The sequence below is a fragment of the Centroberyx affinis genome, unplaced genomic scaffold, assembly GCF_046629955.1.
Source record: "Centroberyx affinis isolate AG114_WGS23_722 - 3 ecotype Tasmania unplaced genomic scaffold, CSIRO-AGI_Caff_v1 ptg002059l_1, whole genome shotgun sequence".
In the NCBI taxonomy this organism is placed as follows: domain Eukaryota; kingdom Metazoa; phylum Chordata; class Actinopteri; order Beryciformes; family Berycidae; genus Centroberyx; species Centroberyx affinis.
Genome location: NW_027280392.1, coordinates 250,410 through 271,252, shown reverse-complemented (window position 1 = coordinate 271,252; position 20,843 = coordinate 250,410). Strand labels below are relative to the sequence as shown.

The 20,843-nt window shown below is 42.1% G+C and overlaps 2 protein-coding genes across 5 annotated transcripts; both read right to left on the bottom strand.

Annotated features, from left to right (window-relative positions):
* Window positions 1-115: 115 nt before the first annotated feature.
* trir (telomerase RNA component interacting RNase) lies at window positions 116-2,076 on the bottom strand. The gene is made up of 3 exons (XM_071531258.1): window positions 1,230-2,076; window positions 721-792; window positions 116-641 (listed from the first exon to the last, which is right to left on the bottom strand). The coding sequence occupies exons 1-3, from the start codon at window positions 1,500-1,502 to the stop codon at window positions 534-536; spliced, it is 453 nt and encodes a 150-aa protein (XP_071387359.1). The 5' UTR covers window positions 1,503-2,076; the 3' UTR covers window positions 116-533.
* Window positions 2,077-2,306: 230 nt separating this feature from the next.
* hook2 (hook microtubule-tethering protein 2) lies at window positions 2,307-18,923 on the bottom strand. 4 transcript variants are annotated; one of them, XM_071531222.1, is made up of 23 exons: window positions 18,741-18,923; window positions 17,702-17,784; window positions 16,923-16,995; window positions 16,730-16,780; window positions 16,398-16,530; window positions 15,971-16,038; window positions 15,595-15,660; window positions 15,310-15,390; window positions 13,756-13,922; window positions 13,175-13,315; window positions 12,433-12,634; window positions 11,188-11,298; window positions 10,408-10,495; window positions 9,580-9,646; window positions 8,981-9,118; window positions 7,674-7,761; window positions 6,423-6,428; window positions 6,209-6,243; window positions 6,027-6,109; window positions 5,803-5,906; window positions 5,567-5,674; window positions 5,412-5,483; window positions 2,307-4,974 (listed from the first exon to the last, which is right to left on the bottom strand). In XM_071531222.1, the coding sequence occupies exons 1-23, from the start codon at window positions 18,783-18,785 to the stop codon at window positions 4,846-4,848; spliced, it is 2,139 nt and encodes a 712-aa protein (XP_071387323.1). In that variant the 5' UTR covers window positions 18,786-18,923; the 3' UTR covers window positions 2,307-4,845. The 4 variants fall into 4 exon arrangements, with proteins under 4 accessions (XP_071387323.1, XP_071387325.1, XP_071387322.1 ...); XM_071531224.1 differs by having other exon boundaries at window positions 9,580-9,619; XM_071531221.1 differs by lacking the exon at window positions 6,423-6,428.
* Window positions 18,924-20,843: the final 1,920 nt, after the last annotated feature.

Below are 20,843 nucleotides of genomic sequence, written 5' to 3'. Positions count from 1 at the left end.
TACATACAGTACAAAGTCTTGTTTTTCCTCTCAACTCCCAAGAAGCAGAAACTGGTTTTGAGGCAGTGTCTGGGTTCCAGATGAAGCCAACACAACTCAGGCACAAGACCACAGGTAAATGGGCAGTGTAGTTTTAATCAAAACCTTGATTTGGATGACATCATGTACCCTATCAACAAATAGTCAAAATCAATTATCAATTTGCCCTAACTTAAACCAGCAGGCCACTATGAAAATATTAGATAATCAACAATGATCAATGAATGCCAATAGTTTCCCGAAAAAAGGCCTTTTGACACCAGATCCAACCACAACAGTCCAACATATAACAAACAAGATACAAACGATACAAAAGGGGGACAGAGGAAAAAAAAAAAGGGGGGGGAATCCATCTGACAAATTTTAAGTATTTTGTGAAAGGTGTATAGTGAAGGGTAACTTATTCTGGCAGTATGAGAAGCATCTGCATTCCAGAGCATCTCCCAGGTGGTTCCCCCTCATCACAACATTGTCTTCATGATGGCCTCAGGAGCCTACTTGACCAGAGGCCTGGTCTTATCGTCGTCACCACACTGGTGGGCTTTGTACTTTTTCACCTCAGCCATGTATTTTGACCAGGCATCGCTCTTGCCCGGCTCAGCCTGCAAGAGAGAAAAGACAGATGGTCAAATGATGTCAACGGTACATACTTCAGTTGTGTGTCACATGACCCAAACTTACTTCTGAATCCTGTTTCTGCTTCTTCGCAACCACGCCGGTCTTTAGGAACACACCGCCTCTGCGTTTCCCCACCTGGGTTAGGGGATAGAAGACTGACACCGTTACACGAGCCCTTGCAGGTGGACTGCCAATGATGGAGACTACACGAGAGCAGAAGGGCTACATTTAGGCTCCTGCCGCACCACCAGCGAACCATCAGGGAGGAGCATCCCTAATCTTGTCTGGTCTACATGTGTGTTTATTGTCACAGCATAGCCACTGAGTTTTACAATGACACCACAGTCCACTTCAAAAATAATGCAATTCAAGGAATGGCATGTGTGCAATGTCAACCCACATGCCTACCGCATGTATTATTGGCAACTAACACTTAAGTGTCGGACTTTATTCTATAATGCAATAACTCAAGTGCCAAACTGAGTAGGACAGTGTCAAAACAGTGCGTGGTGCTTCAGTGTAGATGTATGAACACTACGACTATCTCATCTTACAACTGCCAAACCCCTTACAAAGCTCGTCACGGGAGGGGGCTTCTTTTCCACTGTTGACTGTCCTTGCTCTGTGGTTCTTGCATCTTCACTTGCTTGCTGCGTTTCCTTTTTTCTCTTCTCTTCCTCCATTTTCTTCTTGAACATCTCCATGAAGCTGCCGTCGTTAGCGAACGCATTGCCCCCTGCTGCCTTGCTCGCTCCCGGCGCTGGGCTGGCAGGCGACGCGGGGCTGTCGCTGTTTGAATCGCTGCTGCTTTGATGGGTTTTGCTGTATGCACGCTTCGGATCCATGTTGTCTTGATTGTATCCTCATAAATGAGCGCAGTCCCGCGGTTCAAACTGTATTTCAACAGGCGTCCTCTGTGACCGTTTTCTGAGCAGGTATTATGGCTTTGTTGTGAGGCTGTTAACAGCACAGTCAGCACGCTGCAAGGCAGGTTGGACCCCACCCGGCTACAATGTAGCTAGCTAGCTAGAGAGTCCAATTCCAAAATAACTTATTTTCTCAACAATAAGGTGAAATAAAAAGGGTGTAAAAAAAAAAAAAAGACTTCCCAATGTTTCACCGTGCCAGCCTGTCCCAACCAAACGAAAACAAAAACAGGCGCTGGTTCAGCTGCTAACGACGTTACCGCAGTTTGCTAACGCTGCTGGCTAATGTGCCGTTTAGCCAGTCCTTTTCGGATGAAGGATGTCCGCAAGATAGCAAAATAAACGTGCAAATCATAGGTGAAATGCATCTAGGTATAAAATACTGTTGAAACGCACGACGACATCCGAACAGCTGCATCCACGACTAGCTGTTCCGCAGATTTTACCTATGTTTTTCATAAGTTTTGTTTCCTTTCACTTGCTGTCGGCCATCTTGAATTTCCTTTGTAGACGTCACGTAATGACTGTAGCGCCCCCTGCTGTGCTGGAAGTGCACCTGATAGGAAGAGACCAAATGGCCCACGTGTATAACCAATAATATAATGCCTCCATAGTAATAATGCAGTGTCCCGAACCCCAGATGTGCAGTGTCCCTGGCCTGATGAGAAAGAGTTGGATCTGGGAAGAAAAATATACACATACTTTGATGCTGGAGGAGCTCCTTTATTGCAATTCTCAAGTAGATCACATGTGAAAATCCATGCTTTCACCATTTCACATAAGAATTCAGCTGTTTAGGCAGGTACACAAAGTCTCTCAGAGGGCTGACTGATCAGTTTGACCTTTTCTTTAGATGATGACATGACATCGAACCTAGGCAATAAAACCAAGGTTTTTTCAGCTCTTTGTGAATAATAATTTACAAACGGTACAGTCAATTAGGATTGTTTGGTGGTCCTTAAGTATAGAGTCGGCTAGAGATTTTTAATGTGATGAGATTCTTTAACAGAACACCAGACACCGTCTCTTGTGTTAAGTCCCCATTTATTTGTAGTGCAAAAGTAGAACAGACAGGACTACAAATCTATAACTTGCCTCAAACCCCTTTGTAAAGTATGCTATAATCTACTAGACCTTTATATGATACAACCACGAAGACAACATTGAAAACCTAAAAGTTAACCCCTTCAAGCCATGCAAATGTGCAGAGAAAAATACTGATTTAACACCATATAAATATCTACTCAAATAATGAAACTTATTAGAATAAAAAAAAAGTGTACACACACACACAACAGTAGGATTTCAGTCCTGTGTAGATCATAGCACAAATATTCACAGGGGTGAAGTACAAGTCACAAAACAGCAGCTCTGATACAAGACAGATTACAGACTAAAAGTTGAAATGGAGAATTAGCCAACAATGAATAACAGTAGATGTAATGTTTATAAAGGTGATGTCTATTACAGATTCAACATAAATTATATATCAGCTAATGACTTCCTGGCACACACAGATTTACTCATACTCATCAGGCTTTCAATGAGGATGAAAAAAACAACATAATTGCTTTCAGAGAGAAAATCAAGCCAATGAATGAGTTCCAGTGTATTGATGAATACATTTATTTCCAGTTCAATTGAACTATAAATCTGGGTCTAGCAGCTGCAAACAGCTATATTAGCTGGATTCCTACTTCCTTATCAATCATATCATTAGGGACTCTATCAATTGTGGCTTTTCTTTCCAGTATTTGTACTAAACTAGGATGCCTTTAACTGGCAGTTTCTATCTTACTTTCCCACACTCAAATCAGTTTAGAGTCTAAAGTGGAAGTGCAATTAGGCCCTACACACAACTAGTAAACACCCTGTTTCAATCTTTGGGAAGAGGGAAGGGGATGAAAAAACATAGAATAATCAATAGTCAAATTCATAGGCAACTCTGATATTTCATCAGAATATCACTGTGAAACATCATATGCGAGGTAATTATCACATGCCATATGGAGATGAAAGATGGATAACTTGCAGTGTGACATATATTCTTGAGCCAAATCCATTTGTGCCTAATAAATGAGACACTGGAGAGAGGGTTCAAGCGAACATGAGCTCAAAGCAGAACGGTGGTCTTTTGAAGAACACGTTGTGAAGAACTTCAGTCTCATCCGCCGAGGGGACATTTCTGAAGTCTTTTTTTGTGAGGCACTGAACAAAACCACCATCAGAGGAAAAAGTGCTTTGGTGTATGTTGTGAAAAGTCTAACCGTTTCTTTACATGAAAATTAAGTTTTAAAGAGATTCAAGTGAATAAAAAGGAAAAACAAGACCAAAGCTAGTACACGTCCACATAATTTTTACATCTTTTCAAGGTCCTTCAAATCAAACAAAAAAAACAAAAACCAAAAACCCTCCAACTCTACTCAAAAGACATGATCAAAAAGACAAACAAAAAATAGCTTCAAGAGAATTCAAAACAAGTTCACAAAAATAAGATGAGATCTACTGACTAAAGTGAGAATCTTTGTTCAGTCTGTTATAGAGGTATTGGGTTCGCCCATGTAGCTTTACGTCTCCCTCGGCACTTAGATGTGAAGTGTCACAGGCCACAGCTCAAGGCTCATCTCTCCTCATTCCTAACATTTCATTAGTGTTTCCATCATCCTAGCGAGAGGATAAAATCTTTGACAGGCAATGGTGGACAGGGAAGATGGAGGGAGAAAACAGAGGTGCATTTTTAACAAAATACCCTTCACAACTCCCTTTTCTTCTTCATATCAACTGCAGCCTTCCCAAAGCACCGGTTCACACCATGCCCCATTCTATACCATAAGAGAAATAAAATGATATTTAAAAGCAACAGACTTTAAAGAAACACGAGTCGAAGAGAACAAATAGGAAAGAAAAATCGACTTAAAAAAAAAATAGGCGAGACGGCCTCTTTTCAGGCCCTACTCTACTCTAGTCACAGATCAGTCTCTCATCTCTGTTTCTATCAGTCCTGGCAGCTCTGAACGCTGTGAAGTTAAACACACTAGTACTTCTCCTCTGGGGCTCCACAGAAAAACTCTCATACCATTAAGAGCCAGCAGGGTGCAGCAGCAGCATGAAAAAAAGGGTAACTTTGAGGTGCAGACAATGCCTGTAGTAAAGGCATGAAGGCAAAGACACAGAGTTCAGTGGAAATCTAGATCACCTCGTCTCCTCTACCAACTTCCCTCCGGTTTCCTGCCTCAGGGTTTTTCCCTGCGTAAGGAGTGTCTTATCTCGGCTGGTGTCGCACCAGGCCTCTCCTGGCATTGGTGGACTGCCTCTGCTGGGCCAGGAAGGACATGGCCTGGTTGGAGGGACCCAGCCGCTCGCCAGCCACTTTTTGATGCAAGGCCATTCCCTGAAAGAGGGAATGAAATTGATGCAGAGAGGTGAGAGGTGTAAGAAAGAGAGAGAGGTATACTGAAAACAGAAGGAGTAGAACAGCAGAATGCAGAAGCAGATTTGGATGTCAAAACCACCAGCAAAACGTGCATGGCAATGCCTGTCTTGCTTGGCAAAACGTCGCTGTGCAGTGAAAACCTTGTATCTCCAAAATGTCAACATTTCACTAAGAAGAGCAGCCCTGATTCAGCTTGACCACCATGCATTTTTGAGTTTATCCAATTAGTTTTGAAAAGGTTTCAGAAGACCAACAGTGGCAGAATTTTCTCAAACCACAGAGCAGCATTTTAATCCTTGAACTGAACTTCAAACATAAAAATCAGCAAAACTGGACTTACAAGCTTTTCACATGGGCTTCTATACATGTGTGTGCATATGTGTGTATACACTCACCATGTTGTACCATGCACTAATGATGAGTTTCTCCTCCTGGTCATGTCTGGCTCTGCTCTTCTCATAGTCATGCTGCACACACAGAGGGACAGGAGGTCATGCATTGGGAAGATTCACAAGGCACCAATATGCTGCATATTTTATTAGGTTTGTACCTCCAGGTGCTGGATCTTCCTCTCTTTCTCAGTCAGCTGGTTCTTCAGGGCCTGAATGTCAGGCATCACAGTCGGAGGCTGCTGGTTAGTGTCCAGGGTTTTGATCACCTGCACACGCACACACACACACACACACACCCCTTCTTTATCAAGGTGCAACTGTCACAAGTTAACCCCCACATTTGCATTTAAGAGAGACATACTGTGGACAGTGTTAGTCATTTACGTGGACTGACCGTTCTGGCCTTCTCCACATAGCGCTTGTATCGCTTCTCCATCTGCTTCATGTCCTCATCCTTCTTCCGCAGGATCTCCTGGAGTTCATCGATCTTCTTTGCCACTGAGAGGGGTGGGAGGAGACAGCGACGTAGGGGAGAAAAACAAAGAGGAGGTGAGAAAATGTGTTCAATAGAGAAGAAAGAGTGGACAGTGTTGTTGCTCAAAGTGGCGGATTCCTTACTGTTGCTGTCCACTTTGGGCTCTAGGTCATCAATGACCTCTTTTTTCTTTTGGAGATCGGAGTGGGCCTCATGGAGTTTCTCCCTGGAAGGATCATAGAAGAAGAACGTGAAATTTCTCTCTGATTGTTTGGAACTCTCACAGATTGAGTAATATCAAGCCAGCAACAGTCGCAGTACTCACAAGTGCTCCTCTAGCTTTTTCTTCAATAAGGAGGACTAAAAGGAAGAGAAAAACATAAAAACTCATCAAAAGGGTCTTCTATACTGCATTGGAATTAACCCCGTGCGAACACCCACCCACACACACACACACACACACACAGTATTAGCTGCAAAAGTCAAGCTGTCAAGAGTTAAATCATAGGCCAATTGGACAGAGGGTGGGCCGTACTTACGATGGCCTGATTTTGGCAGAGTGTCGGTCGATGGGAGCAGGCAGAGAGAGACAGACAGAGAGGGGCAGGCGTTAACAGTGAATCACCACAGCAAACATGGGTTAAATTCCCACACAAGATCACATCTTTCAAAGTAGGAGGGTACCAACACTGCACTCCTTCACAGCCAAGTGTTTTTCAGCAAAAGTATTTTCTCCAATATACATAGTGTGTGATAGAAACTTTTTGTTTTTATACATTCATATTAGAGATAAAACATAATGGGCTTCAATTATAAAAAATGTTCTTTCACTTAATCCTTGATTGAAGAAACTAATATCTATGGTATTCCTATCTTGGACTATACTAGATATATAGTAGTTTTGTTTTGATATATCATAGAAAATTGCAAAAACAATGAATGTAACAGTAGGACTGTGCAAAAAAATCGATACAGCTGAGTATTGCAATATTTTTTAAACGGATTTAAAATGTCCTTAAATTTCCCTCAAATCCCTTTGAATTAAATAGTTTTGACTCAATTTGTCCACTGAGTTATCAATATAATGTGATGTACATATTAGACTACCCAGGTGGTACACAGCAAGTTGTATTTTCAGCTCTACTTTTAAATTTTCAGTAAATTATGTAGAGTATTGCAATGTATCGTGATACAATCGTATCGTGACCCATGTATTGTGATATGTATCGTATCGTGAGGTCCTTGCCAATACCCAGCCTTATGTAACAGAGATTTCGGTATAAAAATCAAATTTTCACTAATTATAACCATGACTCAGATTAAGTCCTAAGCACAAAAGTTGCGAATGAGAGGAACCTTTTACAACCGAGACCCAATGAATACATGTCATTCTGTGACATTTACTGATTGAACGACAACAAATGACGCCGAATTTGACAGTGCTAAACATTTTTGAGCATAAGTCCCCTTAAGACAAAGAATCATTCCTGATTCAATGCTTTGGTGATTGGTCATGTATCAGTCTGATTTATACAGGGGCAATGAAAAAAACATCAGAAAGGTCTTAATTATCTCAAGGCTTACAAATCCATTTCACCTCCATCTTACATTGTGATGGTGAAACCCATAAGGAATTATTGGATCTCTTGTTTTCTCCTGGTCAGTCAGTTTGATGGAAAGAACAGGTTTTCTCTTTGTACACCAAGTATAAATTCTCAATATTCTACCAACTTGATTGTAGAAAACTATGGTTAGTGAAAGGAGTGACAATAGGAAAAGGAGGCACTCACATCCTCAGTCTTGCTGCCCTGCTCCTGGAGAGCTTTCTGGAGCTCCTCCACCTGAGAACGTAGCTCTGAGATCTGCTGCTGGTTCAACCTTGGGAAGAGACAGGGAGAGGGAAAGGGAGGAGGCACATAAGAGAAGGTAAGCACAGAAAGAACAAATGGGGAAATAGATAAAGAATGAAAAGATAGTGGAGAAAGTTACAAACACAAAAGGGAAGCAGATGAAGGAAGAGAGGGAGAGATAAGAGGAAAGATGAAAATATCACGCTGTTACGTTTATATTGTGAGTGGGAGATGTTAGCAATGCATCGTGTCTATCCTTGTACATCTGCTGCAGGCAATGTTCATCTATTCCACCAGGTGTGCAGCCTGGCCATTTTCTGTTGTGTTGTACTGAGCATGCTCTGGCAGCCCAGCTCTCCTGCCTAGCACACTCTACTCCTCCTGTTGCTTAGGATTCTTCCCACACCCTGGGCCTGGTGTTGCATGGACACACTCACACACACACACACACACACACACATACACACATACACACACAGTCCACCCACATGTCCACATGTCCACATGCCCACAGGCATGTAAACACACACACACACACAGCCATGGGACAATCTGGCTTTCTGCTGTCCGTCCTCCATTCCAGCCCACACAGCTCAGTTCAGCACACAGTCCAGAGGGTGAGTTGACATTTAGGCAGATATCACTCCCACTATCAGCCAAACAAACAACCATGCTCATGTTCAGGAACACACAACAATATGGTGACCTAGAAGGTGAATAATTATTTAATGTTTGGCAGGAAGTTGTATGTCAATGGGTCGGTCGTCACTAGGGATGCACCGATATGTTTTTTTTTTTTTTAAATGGCTGATACCAATACCCGATATTTTCCCACCCATATCAGCTGATACTAATACTGATAAGAACGAATCTAGTACAAATGCACATGCAAAACAGGTTAAGCCTTTCAGACATGTCCATCTTATAATGATAATTAAGTGTTTTTTTTAAACAAAAGACCATGTTAGCTTTATTCTGTTGCTAATTTGACAGTTGTATTAAGTGACACACTCTTAGAAAAAAAGGTCACAAAAACAGCAATTCCACAATTGTCCAAATACTGGCTGTAAAAATAATATTGGACCGATACCGATATTGTTTTTGAAAGCTGATACCAACCGATACCGATGTCTGCCAATATATCGGTGCATCTGTTACACTCCCCTAAAACCAACGGGTCACACAAGCACATACAGAGCACATGCACACACACACACACATACACACACACACACACAAACACCTACCTGTTTTGAGTTTCCAGGGTGTTCTTGCTGCGCTGCGCCTCCTCCAGCTGAGCCTGCACCTCCACCAGTTTCTGCCTGTAGGACTCCTCCTGGACACACAGCATCTTGTTTTCACTCTGTAGACGCACCACCGTCTCCCTGTGGAGGGAATGGGAGGAGAGGAAGAGAAGGACAAAAGGAGATGAAGTGAAAGTTGTCAAGAGGGAGAGAAGAAATAGATGGACGACAGAGGAAATGGGTCAAAGTGAGAAGGACAGAGGCAGAAGGTCTGTGTTGAGTTGACCAAGCCCACCATTCAACAACGCCCAAGCCAACTGCGCAGGCTGCCATGTGTCCCCATTTTTGGAGCCAATTGCGCATTCTAGTTCTAAAAATAAACTTTAGCGGCTGGGGTAGCGGGTCTGAGCAGTTTGTCATTGACTATAGAAAATGAATATGGGGCACGAGTGGGCTAGTGATTTTGACACCAATGCATGTCTATTACAGGCTTAGGATGGAAATCTCATCTGTTATGCCTAAGCCTAAATTTGATTGCTACATACATATCCACCCCCACACCCCAACCCATACCCAAAGATACGGCATAATAGTAGACATACTTGAACTCAGTAGGCATGATCTCTGCTGCTAGGTTTCCTACTGTGCCAGCGTTGTCACACAAGCCTCCTGCAGAGAGAGACAAAGACGAGATGTCAGCTGGAAACTCTTTTCCCAGATTTGTAGAATAACCTGATTAGCATTTGATGTCATTTTTATCCAGGATTTAAAGAAATATTTCACACTGGCAGAACCTTTTCCTTCTTAATGCATATACTTCATGAATAGTCAGTCACCAATATTGACTGCTCTTAGGTTGTAGTCACCACCAACTCCTTCACCCTCTTTCAACACATATACAGTCATAGCAAAGTATATATTAGTATACGTTTCATTCTGTGTGTAAGGTAATTTTCCAGTTTTTAGCTGCAACCAGCAGCTAGTATAAGTCACTCTCTTGGTTGGTGCCAAAAATGTCAGAAAACCCCACTGTGTATATAGCGCCGCGGGACACAGAGATACAATGCCTATAAGTGTCTCAGGCAGCCACTTGGTAGGGCAACAGAATTTCATGCCCAGGTCCCAGGTTCTAATCCCAGGCTTGGCAAATTTGGCTTTTGTATTTGGCTTCACAGAGCCAAATAGGTCGCAGCTTATCACGACTTATGTGCTTGTTCATATTTTGAGCTGGGAAGAAGAACAAAGGCTGAATGCCGCTGGTGTTAGTAGATTCCCACAGCTAATGTTGATGGCTTACTGCTCTTGAACTGCTATGGAGGCACGCACACTAAAAGGTGAAAATCTTCTAACAAATGTGGAATACCACTTTTAAGTATTTTACCATCTTGCAATTAGTCTTTGTGCCCAGAATGAGCACAATTACAACTCACCTGCTTCACTGAGACACTTCTGTTGGACTTGGGCACACCTGAGCTCATCATTTGTCTCCCGAAGTGTGTCTCTTTCTGAGATCAGACGCTGAAACACACAGCACCATATAACACAGCTTTGTCATTTTTATCTATCACGTTTCATATCTGGGATAAGAGTGACAATTTGAGGGAAATCAGAGATTTTTTTCCCATACGAATAGGCCTCTGAAATTAGACACATGGTGCAAAAAGTGTTTCCCATACATGGACTTAAGCCCTGTCCTGATGGGATTAGTACTGCAGGACAACGTCAGTGATTTTAATAAATGATCTGGATGGCATATTATATTACTTTATTACTCCCATAAATTACTGAGGGGGCGTATCATTCCTGTTAGATTCTGGAATAGGTCTATGCAAAGTATTTGTCATTTATGAATTACACACAAGAATTGATAGAGGATGTGGGAGTTTGCTGAAAAACAGTAGGTTATTAGCGTGGTAACCATTACTCCTGCGGGGATACGCACTCTGTAATAATCACAAACAACGCTGATCCGCACGGGACTGAATCACTACATTACCAGACCTCCTCTAAAAATACTAAATGCCGTACGGACAGTGTGTGACTCATGTGGTGGCCCACCATAATATGAGACAGGGCCACTGCAAACAGATTCTCCAAATTGATAAAATAACGCAGTAAAAGAGCTTATTGAGTAGCAGGTACACGTCCTTTTCTACCACAACTTAGCATCTATTACCCGTCTGCCACCAACACAAAGTTCAACAACTCACTTCTTTCTCCTTCAGCAGTGCGTCATACTTGTCGTGAAGGTTCTTGTACTCAAACTGCCACTTCTCAGCTTTCATGGCCTCTGCCGAGTGCTTGGTGTGAAGCTCTTGAGCCTGCAAGTCAGAGAGGATGACAACAGTCTGTGTTGGCCAGAGCACTCAAACGCAAAATTACATGGATTTCAAAACACATGCACAGGTCACACCGTGCTTTAACCCCAAATCACTGCATGGCAACAACTTCAAAAGAAAGAAGGAGTAATGCCTGCGCACTCGCTCCATGCCACAAAAGTTTAATAGTGACGTTTCAATCCTACTTGGATCTTTGTCAGGTCAAAATGTTTGAAAAATGGAAACCACACCCATATTTATACATACATACATAGAGAAAAAAACAGTACAAAAGCCATACTTCAGAAATATCAAACATACATGTATATCTTATATATAAGCATAAACATAATATCAGATACAACATCCCATATATCAAAATCTACATCACCTACGTTCAAAAACATTGTATTAAGTTAGAGGAAAAGAAGAAATCTTAAATTCATCTAAGAAACTGGGTCTTAACACCCTTCTATAAAAAGTCAGCTAGATCAAATCACAAGAAGGAAAGAATCACAATAACGAAAAAAATGAAAAAAAACACACAATAAGGAAAAAAGACGTATAGAAGGGTGTTAAGACTCAATTTCTTACATGAATTTAAGATGTCTTCTTTTCCTCTAACTTAATACAATATTTTTGAACGTAGGTGATGTAGATTTTGCTATATGGGATGTTGTATCTGATATTATGTTTATGCTTATATATAAGAATGTATGTTTGATATTTTTGAAGTATGGCTTTTGTACTACTGTTTTTTTTCTCTATTATCTGTTTTCTATGTACTTTATTGAATTGTTAATTATTTTTGGATGTTTATCACCCTAGGCGGTTTGGATGGTTAACCACACCTGTCATCATAGAGCTTGTCAGCTTATGGGTGCGCATGATGTATAAATATGGGTGTGGTTTCCATTTTTCAAACATTTTGACCTGACGAAGATCCAAGTAGGATTGAAACTTGTCACTATTAAACTTTTGTGGCATGGAGCGAGTGTGCAGGCGTTACGTTTCATTGACCTGTTTTTTGATCGCCTTGCACCTACGTGATGTGCGTATAATTACTCTCCTTCAACAACTTCAAAAGAGGCATTTTTAAACATCCATTCTCCCTCCTTCTTTCTAGCCTCAGCTTGCCTGTCTCTTGTAGGTGTCCAGCTGATTGCGGACAGCGTTGGCCCTGCGGAGCTCCTCCTCCAGCTCGCAGGTGCGCTGCATGTAGACCGTGTTGCGTTCCTCCAGGAGGCGCACTTGTCTGCGCAGATCTCCCAGGTCCTCCAGCTTCCTCTTGTATGTCTCCACCAGTGCCTCAAGCCGGCTCACCCGGTCGGACGAGTGCCTGAGGGGGGTGAGAGGGAAAGTGTGGGAGGTGTTGAGTATCAGCGCATGAATATGACTTTTAGTTAAACAGAACACATCCGTGTGGATTTGTACTTTGTTGAACTATTAAAAAAAAACGTCTGACGTAAGTCAATGTCAATGCATGAAATTCATATTATCAACGCAGATGACACAGAGAGAGGAGCTGAATGAATGTCTGCGCGTGGGCGTATGTGGGTGTCATTTCTGACACTGTAAACTGCTAATTCCCAAACTACTGCTTAAAATGAGTTTTATTCTCAGCCAAAGTGGTGCTTTTCCGAACTGCCTCAAAGTAAGAGTGTTTCTCTGAGATGACTGACATTACACTACATTACATCCAGACTTACAACTTATAAATAAGTGCAACAGTAGAATAAGATTAAATTCCTAGATCACCATAATTACAAGCAACCAATAGTAAGGAGTGTAAAGGGTCAGGACCATAGTGCAATTTTCTGTGACCATACAAAACGGAACCTAGATCTTTACTCTGTATGGACACAAGCGCTGGTCTCACCTGAGGATGTCCATCTCATCTTTGAGGGTCTGGGCCTCCTGCGCCAGGCTGGTCAGCTCTTCATTACGTTGCTGCAGGTCCCCCACCTCGCGCTCCAGTATCTCTCCCCGAACACGCATGTCATCTCTGCTGTTCTCCAGTCTGAGAGGAAGAGAAATGAGGGAACAGAGACAAGACCAGTGGTTTATATAACTGACTAAATTGAATAGACCCATTGTAAGATTCTAGACAGAGCTAGATGGCTGAAAAGTAGAATTTGATATGCATTTCTGCATGATGGAACTCACATGTATGAAGTATTTTTAGTTTAACTGAACAACTACAGTACATGTTGTAAAAGTTGAGTGACATCTATGTATATATCAACATATTTAATCTGTACGTCTTTATCCTAGAGTGTTTACTTATGCTCTACGTATGCATTTAGCTTGTATGCGTGAAGCCTGGACTGTTTTCCTAAGTAAATCTAACCCTATGTATGTATACAGCTTGCGAATGTGAATGTACATCATGGAGTGCTTCCCCATGTGCGTTTATCTCTCTAGATCTGTGTTGTCCAGGCAGCGGCCCAATCAGCAGACCTGTAGTTCTCCTCTTGAAGCTGTTCCATCTGGCTCTGCAGCAGTAGCAGCTTCTTGCCAGTGATGGCAGAGGTGGAGGCGTCCAGAGAGTCACAGCGGCTCAGCTTCTCCTTCAGGGAGCGTGTCTCCACCTGCAGGGACGACTTCTCTTCCAGCACCACCGACAACTGTGGAGAAAGTGCGAGCAAAATAGAAGACAAAAGATGTAAAAAGGGAGCTGTAAAGAGAGGAGATGACAACGCACAAAGTGACACAAATCTACAGCAGTACAAAGAGGAAGGGAGAGAGAAGAGAGGAGGCAGAAGATGCAGATAAAGAAATAAGTGCATGAGGAAAGTGCTGAACACTGATGAAAAGACTCACACATTCTCCAGAATGCTGAACACAGTGAAACAATTTCACATCTTTCTGAAAATGCTGAACATGAGAAAGCCACTAGCAGAGGGCAGATTCACAGAAGAAAAAGACAGAACCATACAGCAAACTCACCAGCTTATACACATGCTTTGTTTGTCATTTCACATGCACAGTCGTCAAAGGCCAGTTAGTCAGCTGGTATGCAATGGTCTCAGGCGGATGGGACTTTCTCAATAGTGCAGTTGTTAGCATTACCCTAAGGTCAAAACTAGGCCCTCATGACATAAACAGATGAATGTGCATAGGTCATTTAGGAGCACCAATGATAGTGGTTACACGATTACAGTTGAAGGGAAACATTATAAATTTATGCTGATGAAGTTGGTTGGACTGCGACAGGGAAAGACTGATGCTCAGAGTTGCAACACTGATGCTTACAAAATGTTTTGTGATTGAGAGTGAGGCTCAACACAGGCCAGAGCTATGTGTGGGGCTACAGTTAGACAAGCTGGCATTCCAGTATTACAAAGGGGGAGTGTATACTTACCTGTGGGGCATCTTTCCGGTTTGATTACAGCAAAACCCTACACTGAACTTTAAGGACAGATTGCATGCTTTAGCACAGGACCAGTAACAGTAAATAGCTTTCAAAACAACACAAATGACTAATTCCTAACGTGTGGGCTAAGTAAGTAAACAAACAGGTGGGCTGAGAGCTGTAGAAATTATTGTTGGCCACTGCTCCATCCTAAGGCAATGTGTCAGTCTAATCTTGATGTTATGCAACTATTGACTAGGAATAATGTACTCTTTAACGGAACCTAAATTAGTCCTTTTCCAGTCAGTGGCGCAAAAACAAGCAATGTTTACACAACACACCATCATAGGAAAACAAACCAATCTCAGGCAAGCTAATCAATAAGGGCCAGAGCACAAAGCTGCAGGCACACACAGTCAACAACATGCTGAAACCACAGTACAGCAAAACTAGGCCTCAAAGTATTTGACAGTCTAGCACATAGGGCGCAATTGGTTTACATTATTACTCCAAAAGTACAAAACAGGTTGACTTTTGAGATAATTCCAATGGTTCCGATAAACAAATGAAAGATGAACAAAACACTGCAGGCCCCAGTATGCTGCTTCAAATACTCAGCGACCATTGTTTGCTAGACATGGTACGCTCTCTGTACCAACCTGGTGCTCCAGGTCTCGACAGCGCTGGCCCAGGTCCTCCTTCTCATCGGCCTCCTCGCTTAGGAAATAATACTTCCTGGACTGCAAACACAGAACCGACAGAACACAGAGACAGAGGAGGTGTCATACTAGTCACAGTAGGAGGGAGTCACCATGAGTGAAAGGGCGAGAGAGAGAGAGAACACAAAAGAAGGATGTAACTGATCTGCCGAGTGAAGAACAGGTATACTGGAGGGGAGTAAAAGTGTTACATATTGAGCAGAGAGAAAAGACTGAGAGTTTCACCTGGTAGTCAAAGTCCCCGTAAGTCTCTGGGCTTCCTGGTTCAGATGAAGGCTCTTTTGATAACAGCTATAACAAAAAACCCAAAAGAAAGTCAATGAAAATAGCCAGTTCAAACTCCAGGAAAAATAAAGATCACGCGGACAGTGTTATTGTCAACACAGAGAGACAATAGGTGATCTATTGCCTGTTTTACAGTCACATGAGTGTACACTGAAGATATTCTTATTCTTGAAAAATCACAGAGAAGGGATTCTGGGACTCCGTTCAGTTGTGTGCTTATCCGGATTTGAGTTCTTTGATTGTGAATCTACCATGACTAAGAGCTGGGATTAATGCACAGGAGAGAACCAAGAGGATAATCGAGAGGCTCGCTCACCTCCTGAATGGCTGTCATGACGACGTGCTGGACAGATTCCTCAAGAGTCATTATCTGCTGGATTTGCTCTGTGTGTAGGAAAGGACAACGGAGGCCAGTGATGGTGTAGCCAAATACAAACACAAACTAACAATACATACTCTCCTAAAAAACACACAGGACAAGCAGCACAAGTACTGCTCATCAAGCTACTATTTGGATAACAATGATCAGAACCATTTTTCTCCTTTTTAATAGTAATCCATAAAAATGATCTTCACTGTGGGAAAACAGCATGTATTCAGTTTATCTACTCATGTGATCATCAGGCCATTTCTGAGATGAAACATGCATCATAAGATCTGAGTTAATCCTGTGTGTTATTTCCATGGATGGCTGCCTCTGCTTTGTTCTGAGAGTCCATACTTTTCTATGGCAGACAGCTTACCTTGCTTCTTCTCACAGCTCACAGCACAGCCCAGCACCAGCTGCACCAGCTTGCCCAGTTCCGTTACATCTCCCATCTCTCCTATCAGGTTCACGTCTGGCAAGTGCTCATCTGACACCTGGTGACCAAGCACCTATTTGTGGCAAGAGAGTGAGGTGAGAGATGGGGGCTGAGAAAAGATTCAGAGCAACAGGTAACAATGAGAAGTAGAATTGAGCAGGGGGTTGGGGGAATTCCAGCACGAGAAACATGAGGGATTCACACACAAATGGAATAACAGCAAACTCTCGGGTTTACTGGAGGGGACAAATTAGGTAAAACATTATTCTTACATCATGGTAATACTCCAGCATGCTCTGAAGAATCTTTTTCAAGTTGCTGACCTGAAAGAACACAACAAAATAAGAGCAAAAGTCTTAAGTTATTTTCATTTGGGAAAAAGAAATAAAATTCTTAGCTTAGACATGTTGGTCACTTTGGGTTGCCATTGGGTATTCTGTCATGTCCTGCTGTTTCACAAATTACCTTCAGGCGCCAGTTGGCCCCGCTCTCCTCCTTGATCCTGCCTAGCCATGTCTCATTAAACCAGGAGGGGTCTCTGTTAATGAGAGCACAGGAAAACACTGTTGACAACAAGGATGACACGCATCTCCGGACATCTAGATTCACAGGAGGCCACAGGGCAATATAGGCCTGTGTTTCCGTTCTGGTAAGCACAATGACATTTGAGTAGGACAGTTCATCATCAAAGTCTCTCTCACATGCTACACATGGGAATAATGAACTTGTTGTGAACTAACTCAAAGAGCAATTGCATTGGGTTCCAAATTAGACTGACCTTCAAATAAAAGAACATTTTGTTTGATTCAAAAACAGCTGTGCTGTCCATTTTTCTTTGGGATATGTGTACAGGGAGTACACAAATACCCCACCACAAGCTAGAAAGGTCATCAGACTTGGACACATCTGTTTACACAAATTCACACCTACGCAGAAGAATTCAAGGCTGTGAGCAGGAAAGTTCACTTGTACATGACAATAAAAAAAGCTAACCCTACAAATCCTTGCTCTAATCTTTCATGGTTTTTATTTTGCATAGACAATGAACCTGTGTAATTCAAATGGCAAATAACTGTAAATCATACAGATAAGCAAAACAATGCAAACTCAGTGACCAGGTTCTGAATAGATTCCTACCAGCAGACTAACTGAGTTGCACTTGTGAATTTACCTGTAGATAATTCAAGCACCATCACAATCACAAAGAAAGTGTCAATATTAAACACAAATAACTGTGCCCTTACATTCTGTGTAGAACATGTGCAATAGCCACTCCACTTGTTAGGTCGTGCTTGCTAGTGCATGAAGGCACCTGAAACGTCTGTAGCTGGAAAGGTTGAGAATGAAGACATTAGCAATTAGTCAACAAAACAGTGTGACGCCTGTACAGTTGACACACATCCCTATCTTATGGTAAAGCAGTTAAAGTAAACTGATCAAGAGAACAGTGATGAGCAGATAAAGACTGTGGTTGTACTGGTCAGCTCCCGGGTGTTAGTCTGTTAATGTGTGACCATGCTCGTCAAGCAAGGACCCCCAAGACCACTGTTGTGAAAAATAATATGTTCGTAGTCATCTTACCCAGTTAAGTACAGAGGGGTTAAGAAGCTACTTTGAAAAAAACAACAGCTTTACAAATTAGTGTCCAATGTTACAAGTCAACAGTGAAATACTACAGTAAACTGAAGGGGTTTTAACTAAACCGCCTTCTATGTTCCTAATTACTAAATGACAGCTTTTAAGCAGTCAAAGGGGCTTGAGGGTCAATAAATCCCACCTTTTAAAACAGGCCTACTCAGCAAGCTAATGATGGTAGCCCTGCCCTTTACTCTGTGTGGAGAAGTGTCAAACAGGTGGATTTTCTCTGAGGTTGAGACTTTACTAAGTTGGTGTGTTGGGCAGACTATTGCATAAATCAGCTTAGACTAAGCTGTTTGGTCTGTATTGGCAGGCAACTTTGCTGACGTTGTATTTGATTTGGTACAGAGACAGCAAGGTGGAACAAACAAGCAGAAGCAAAGCAAACTTCCAGGGCTTTTACCTAGCTAGCTTGGCTGGCTAACGCGTTAGCTTACAAGCACATTAGGTCGTTTCAAGCTAGCCAACTACAATTGTGTTAACTAACTTCAGTTAGCCAATCCACTGCACGTGTCAATGAATTCTGGCTAGGACTGGCAAAAGTATTTTGTATCTTATTTTGCCACCACCTGCTGTCACCTGCAAAACAGTACGCACTATTAGCCGGCTAGCCTCGCTAGGTAACCTAGCTAATGTGAAACTTACCCAGTTTAATAGTGAATCACATAGCTCTGCTTTATCCAGACTCATTTTGGTTTGTCCGCTGATAACCCGCGGTTTGCAGATTTGCAATGGATTCTGCTCTCAAGACTTTTAGTTTCTAACTTTGTTTTGACTCGCACTCCTGATACTTTCCACGTCAGTCACACAGCCATGGCCTCCTCCTGTTTCCCCTGCTCCTTCGGTTTGCGTTTCGGCTGCTGTTATCCAAACGAGCCTCCGTATTAAGAGCGTTGACATGGCAACGGATTACTTTGAGGGACAGTCTGTCACTTGTCTGGTCATGGTAAAAACAACAAAAACAGAACAAAGCAGAACAACAGACAGCACTGATTTGTTAAGGTCATAATCACGGTGGCATATTAACATCAGCCAAATGCTGGTAGATTTGGCTGGTAAATTTGCTGATTTCTTTTCTAAAATGGATTTAGTAAAATAGATTACCTGGCTGTCACTGGGACGCAGTAATGCTAAGGAGATCACGGAGAGTAATGTGTCTGAAGGGAGATCGAAAAAATACATAAATAATTTCATAGAATTATCAATGTTGCAACAACTGAAGAGCAAAATAACGTTTTACACTCATTATACACATTATATTCGCTATAACAAACCCAGAAACTGTTATATGTTACCATTAAACATTTCTAACTCTGTTAGCTTTGTGGCCTGTGGATAAAAAAAAAAAATCCTTTAATCCGAGGATAAATATAGCTGGCATGTGTTGTGGGCATAAGGCATCTTCATCACAGTTTTAGCTACTGACACTCACTTGTAAAAAAAAAAAAAAAAATTGTTCAGGCACAATCACATTTTAGCATTATTCTAAATGTATTTAAGGAAGAAAATTCCAACAATGCATGGTGCCTGCTGTCTTTTTGGGGGGGTTCTGTATTCAATTAGCTAAGTGATAGTCAGTTGATATAATTACATTGTATCCGTTTTCTGATTGCTATATGAAAAGTTCCTTAAAGCACCACTAGATGGCTCTAGTTGACAGACAGCTATAGAAAGTGCACAACTGCCTCCCCAAGAGCTCCAGTTGCACAGTTGACCATGCAGGACAGGTGTTTGTTAGCTGTTTCCAATACTCAGGATATATGCTATTCTGACAGTAAGTGGGAGTTTCAAAACTGCAGTTACAAAGAAAACTGCTTTACAGTGAGAAGTTCTAACAATGGCTTTTCATCAATTTAAAATGTGACAGTGTCTGTGAATTTATATTCCACAATTAGGCGGATTATTTCTTGTAATCAGGACTAGCAGCATGTCACAGCATTTTCCAGAAGGCTTTCACAAAGGATCGTACTCAAGAATTCACACTGGTTTGTGACTGACATCTGAAAAAAGAAAAAAGAAAAAAAGCTTTAGCAGCTTTCTGTGAGAAGCCTCTCGTATTATTAACATGCCGACACACACGTACTCCCTTTCCTCACTAATCTGTATATCTCCCTGTCACACAAGTTAAACCACGGTGACCAATCACACACTGAGATACTGCCCACTACTTCCTGTTTGCTCTGGCCAACCCAACCAGTGAGTCTGCCAAGTGCGTTTCCTCATCCACTAGTGCTTTCAGAACACCTGTGTGAGCTGAAATATCTGCTCCACTTCCGGCCTTTCCCATCCAAACCTGTCCATCGACTGTGCTCGGCCACCTCATAAAGTCACGCCGCTTTACATCTTGCTTTACCATATTTGTCTGGCCAGAGTTCCTGTTTTTCTAGACGTTTCGTAGCCAGTGTTTACCCATTCCTCTCCACTGGCTATTATTACACATGTTCAAACACACACTGGCTCTTGTTATCTCTCGGCAGTTTCTAGTGAGACTGCGATTATATAGTTTCAGCATTCAATTTGCTATAATTCTGTAAAGACATCGGTATGAACCCCAGATTCTAAGTACATTGTGTTAAAGTTTTTATATAATCTGTTTGTACGTTGCCATCGCACTCAGTAAAAACACACAGCGCTGTGTCTGTTTCACCTTCCCTGGTTCCCATTGGAAACCCTTTTTTCAGTGAGGTAATATTCCTCTCTGCTCTGCCGTTAACCCTGCGCCCCCTGCCAGGCATCCCAGCAGGGGCA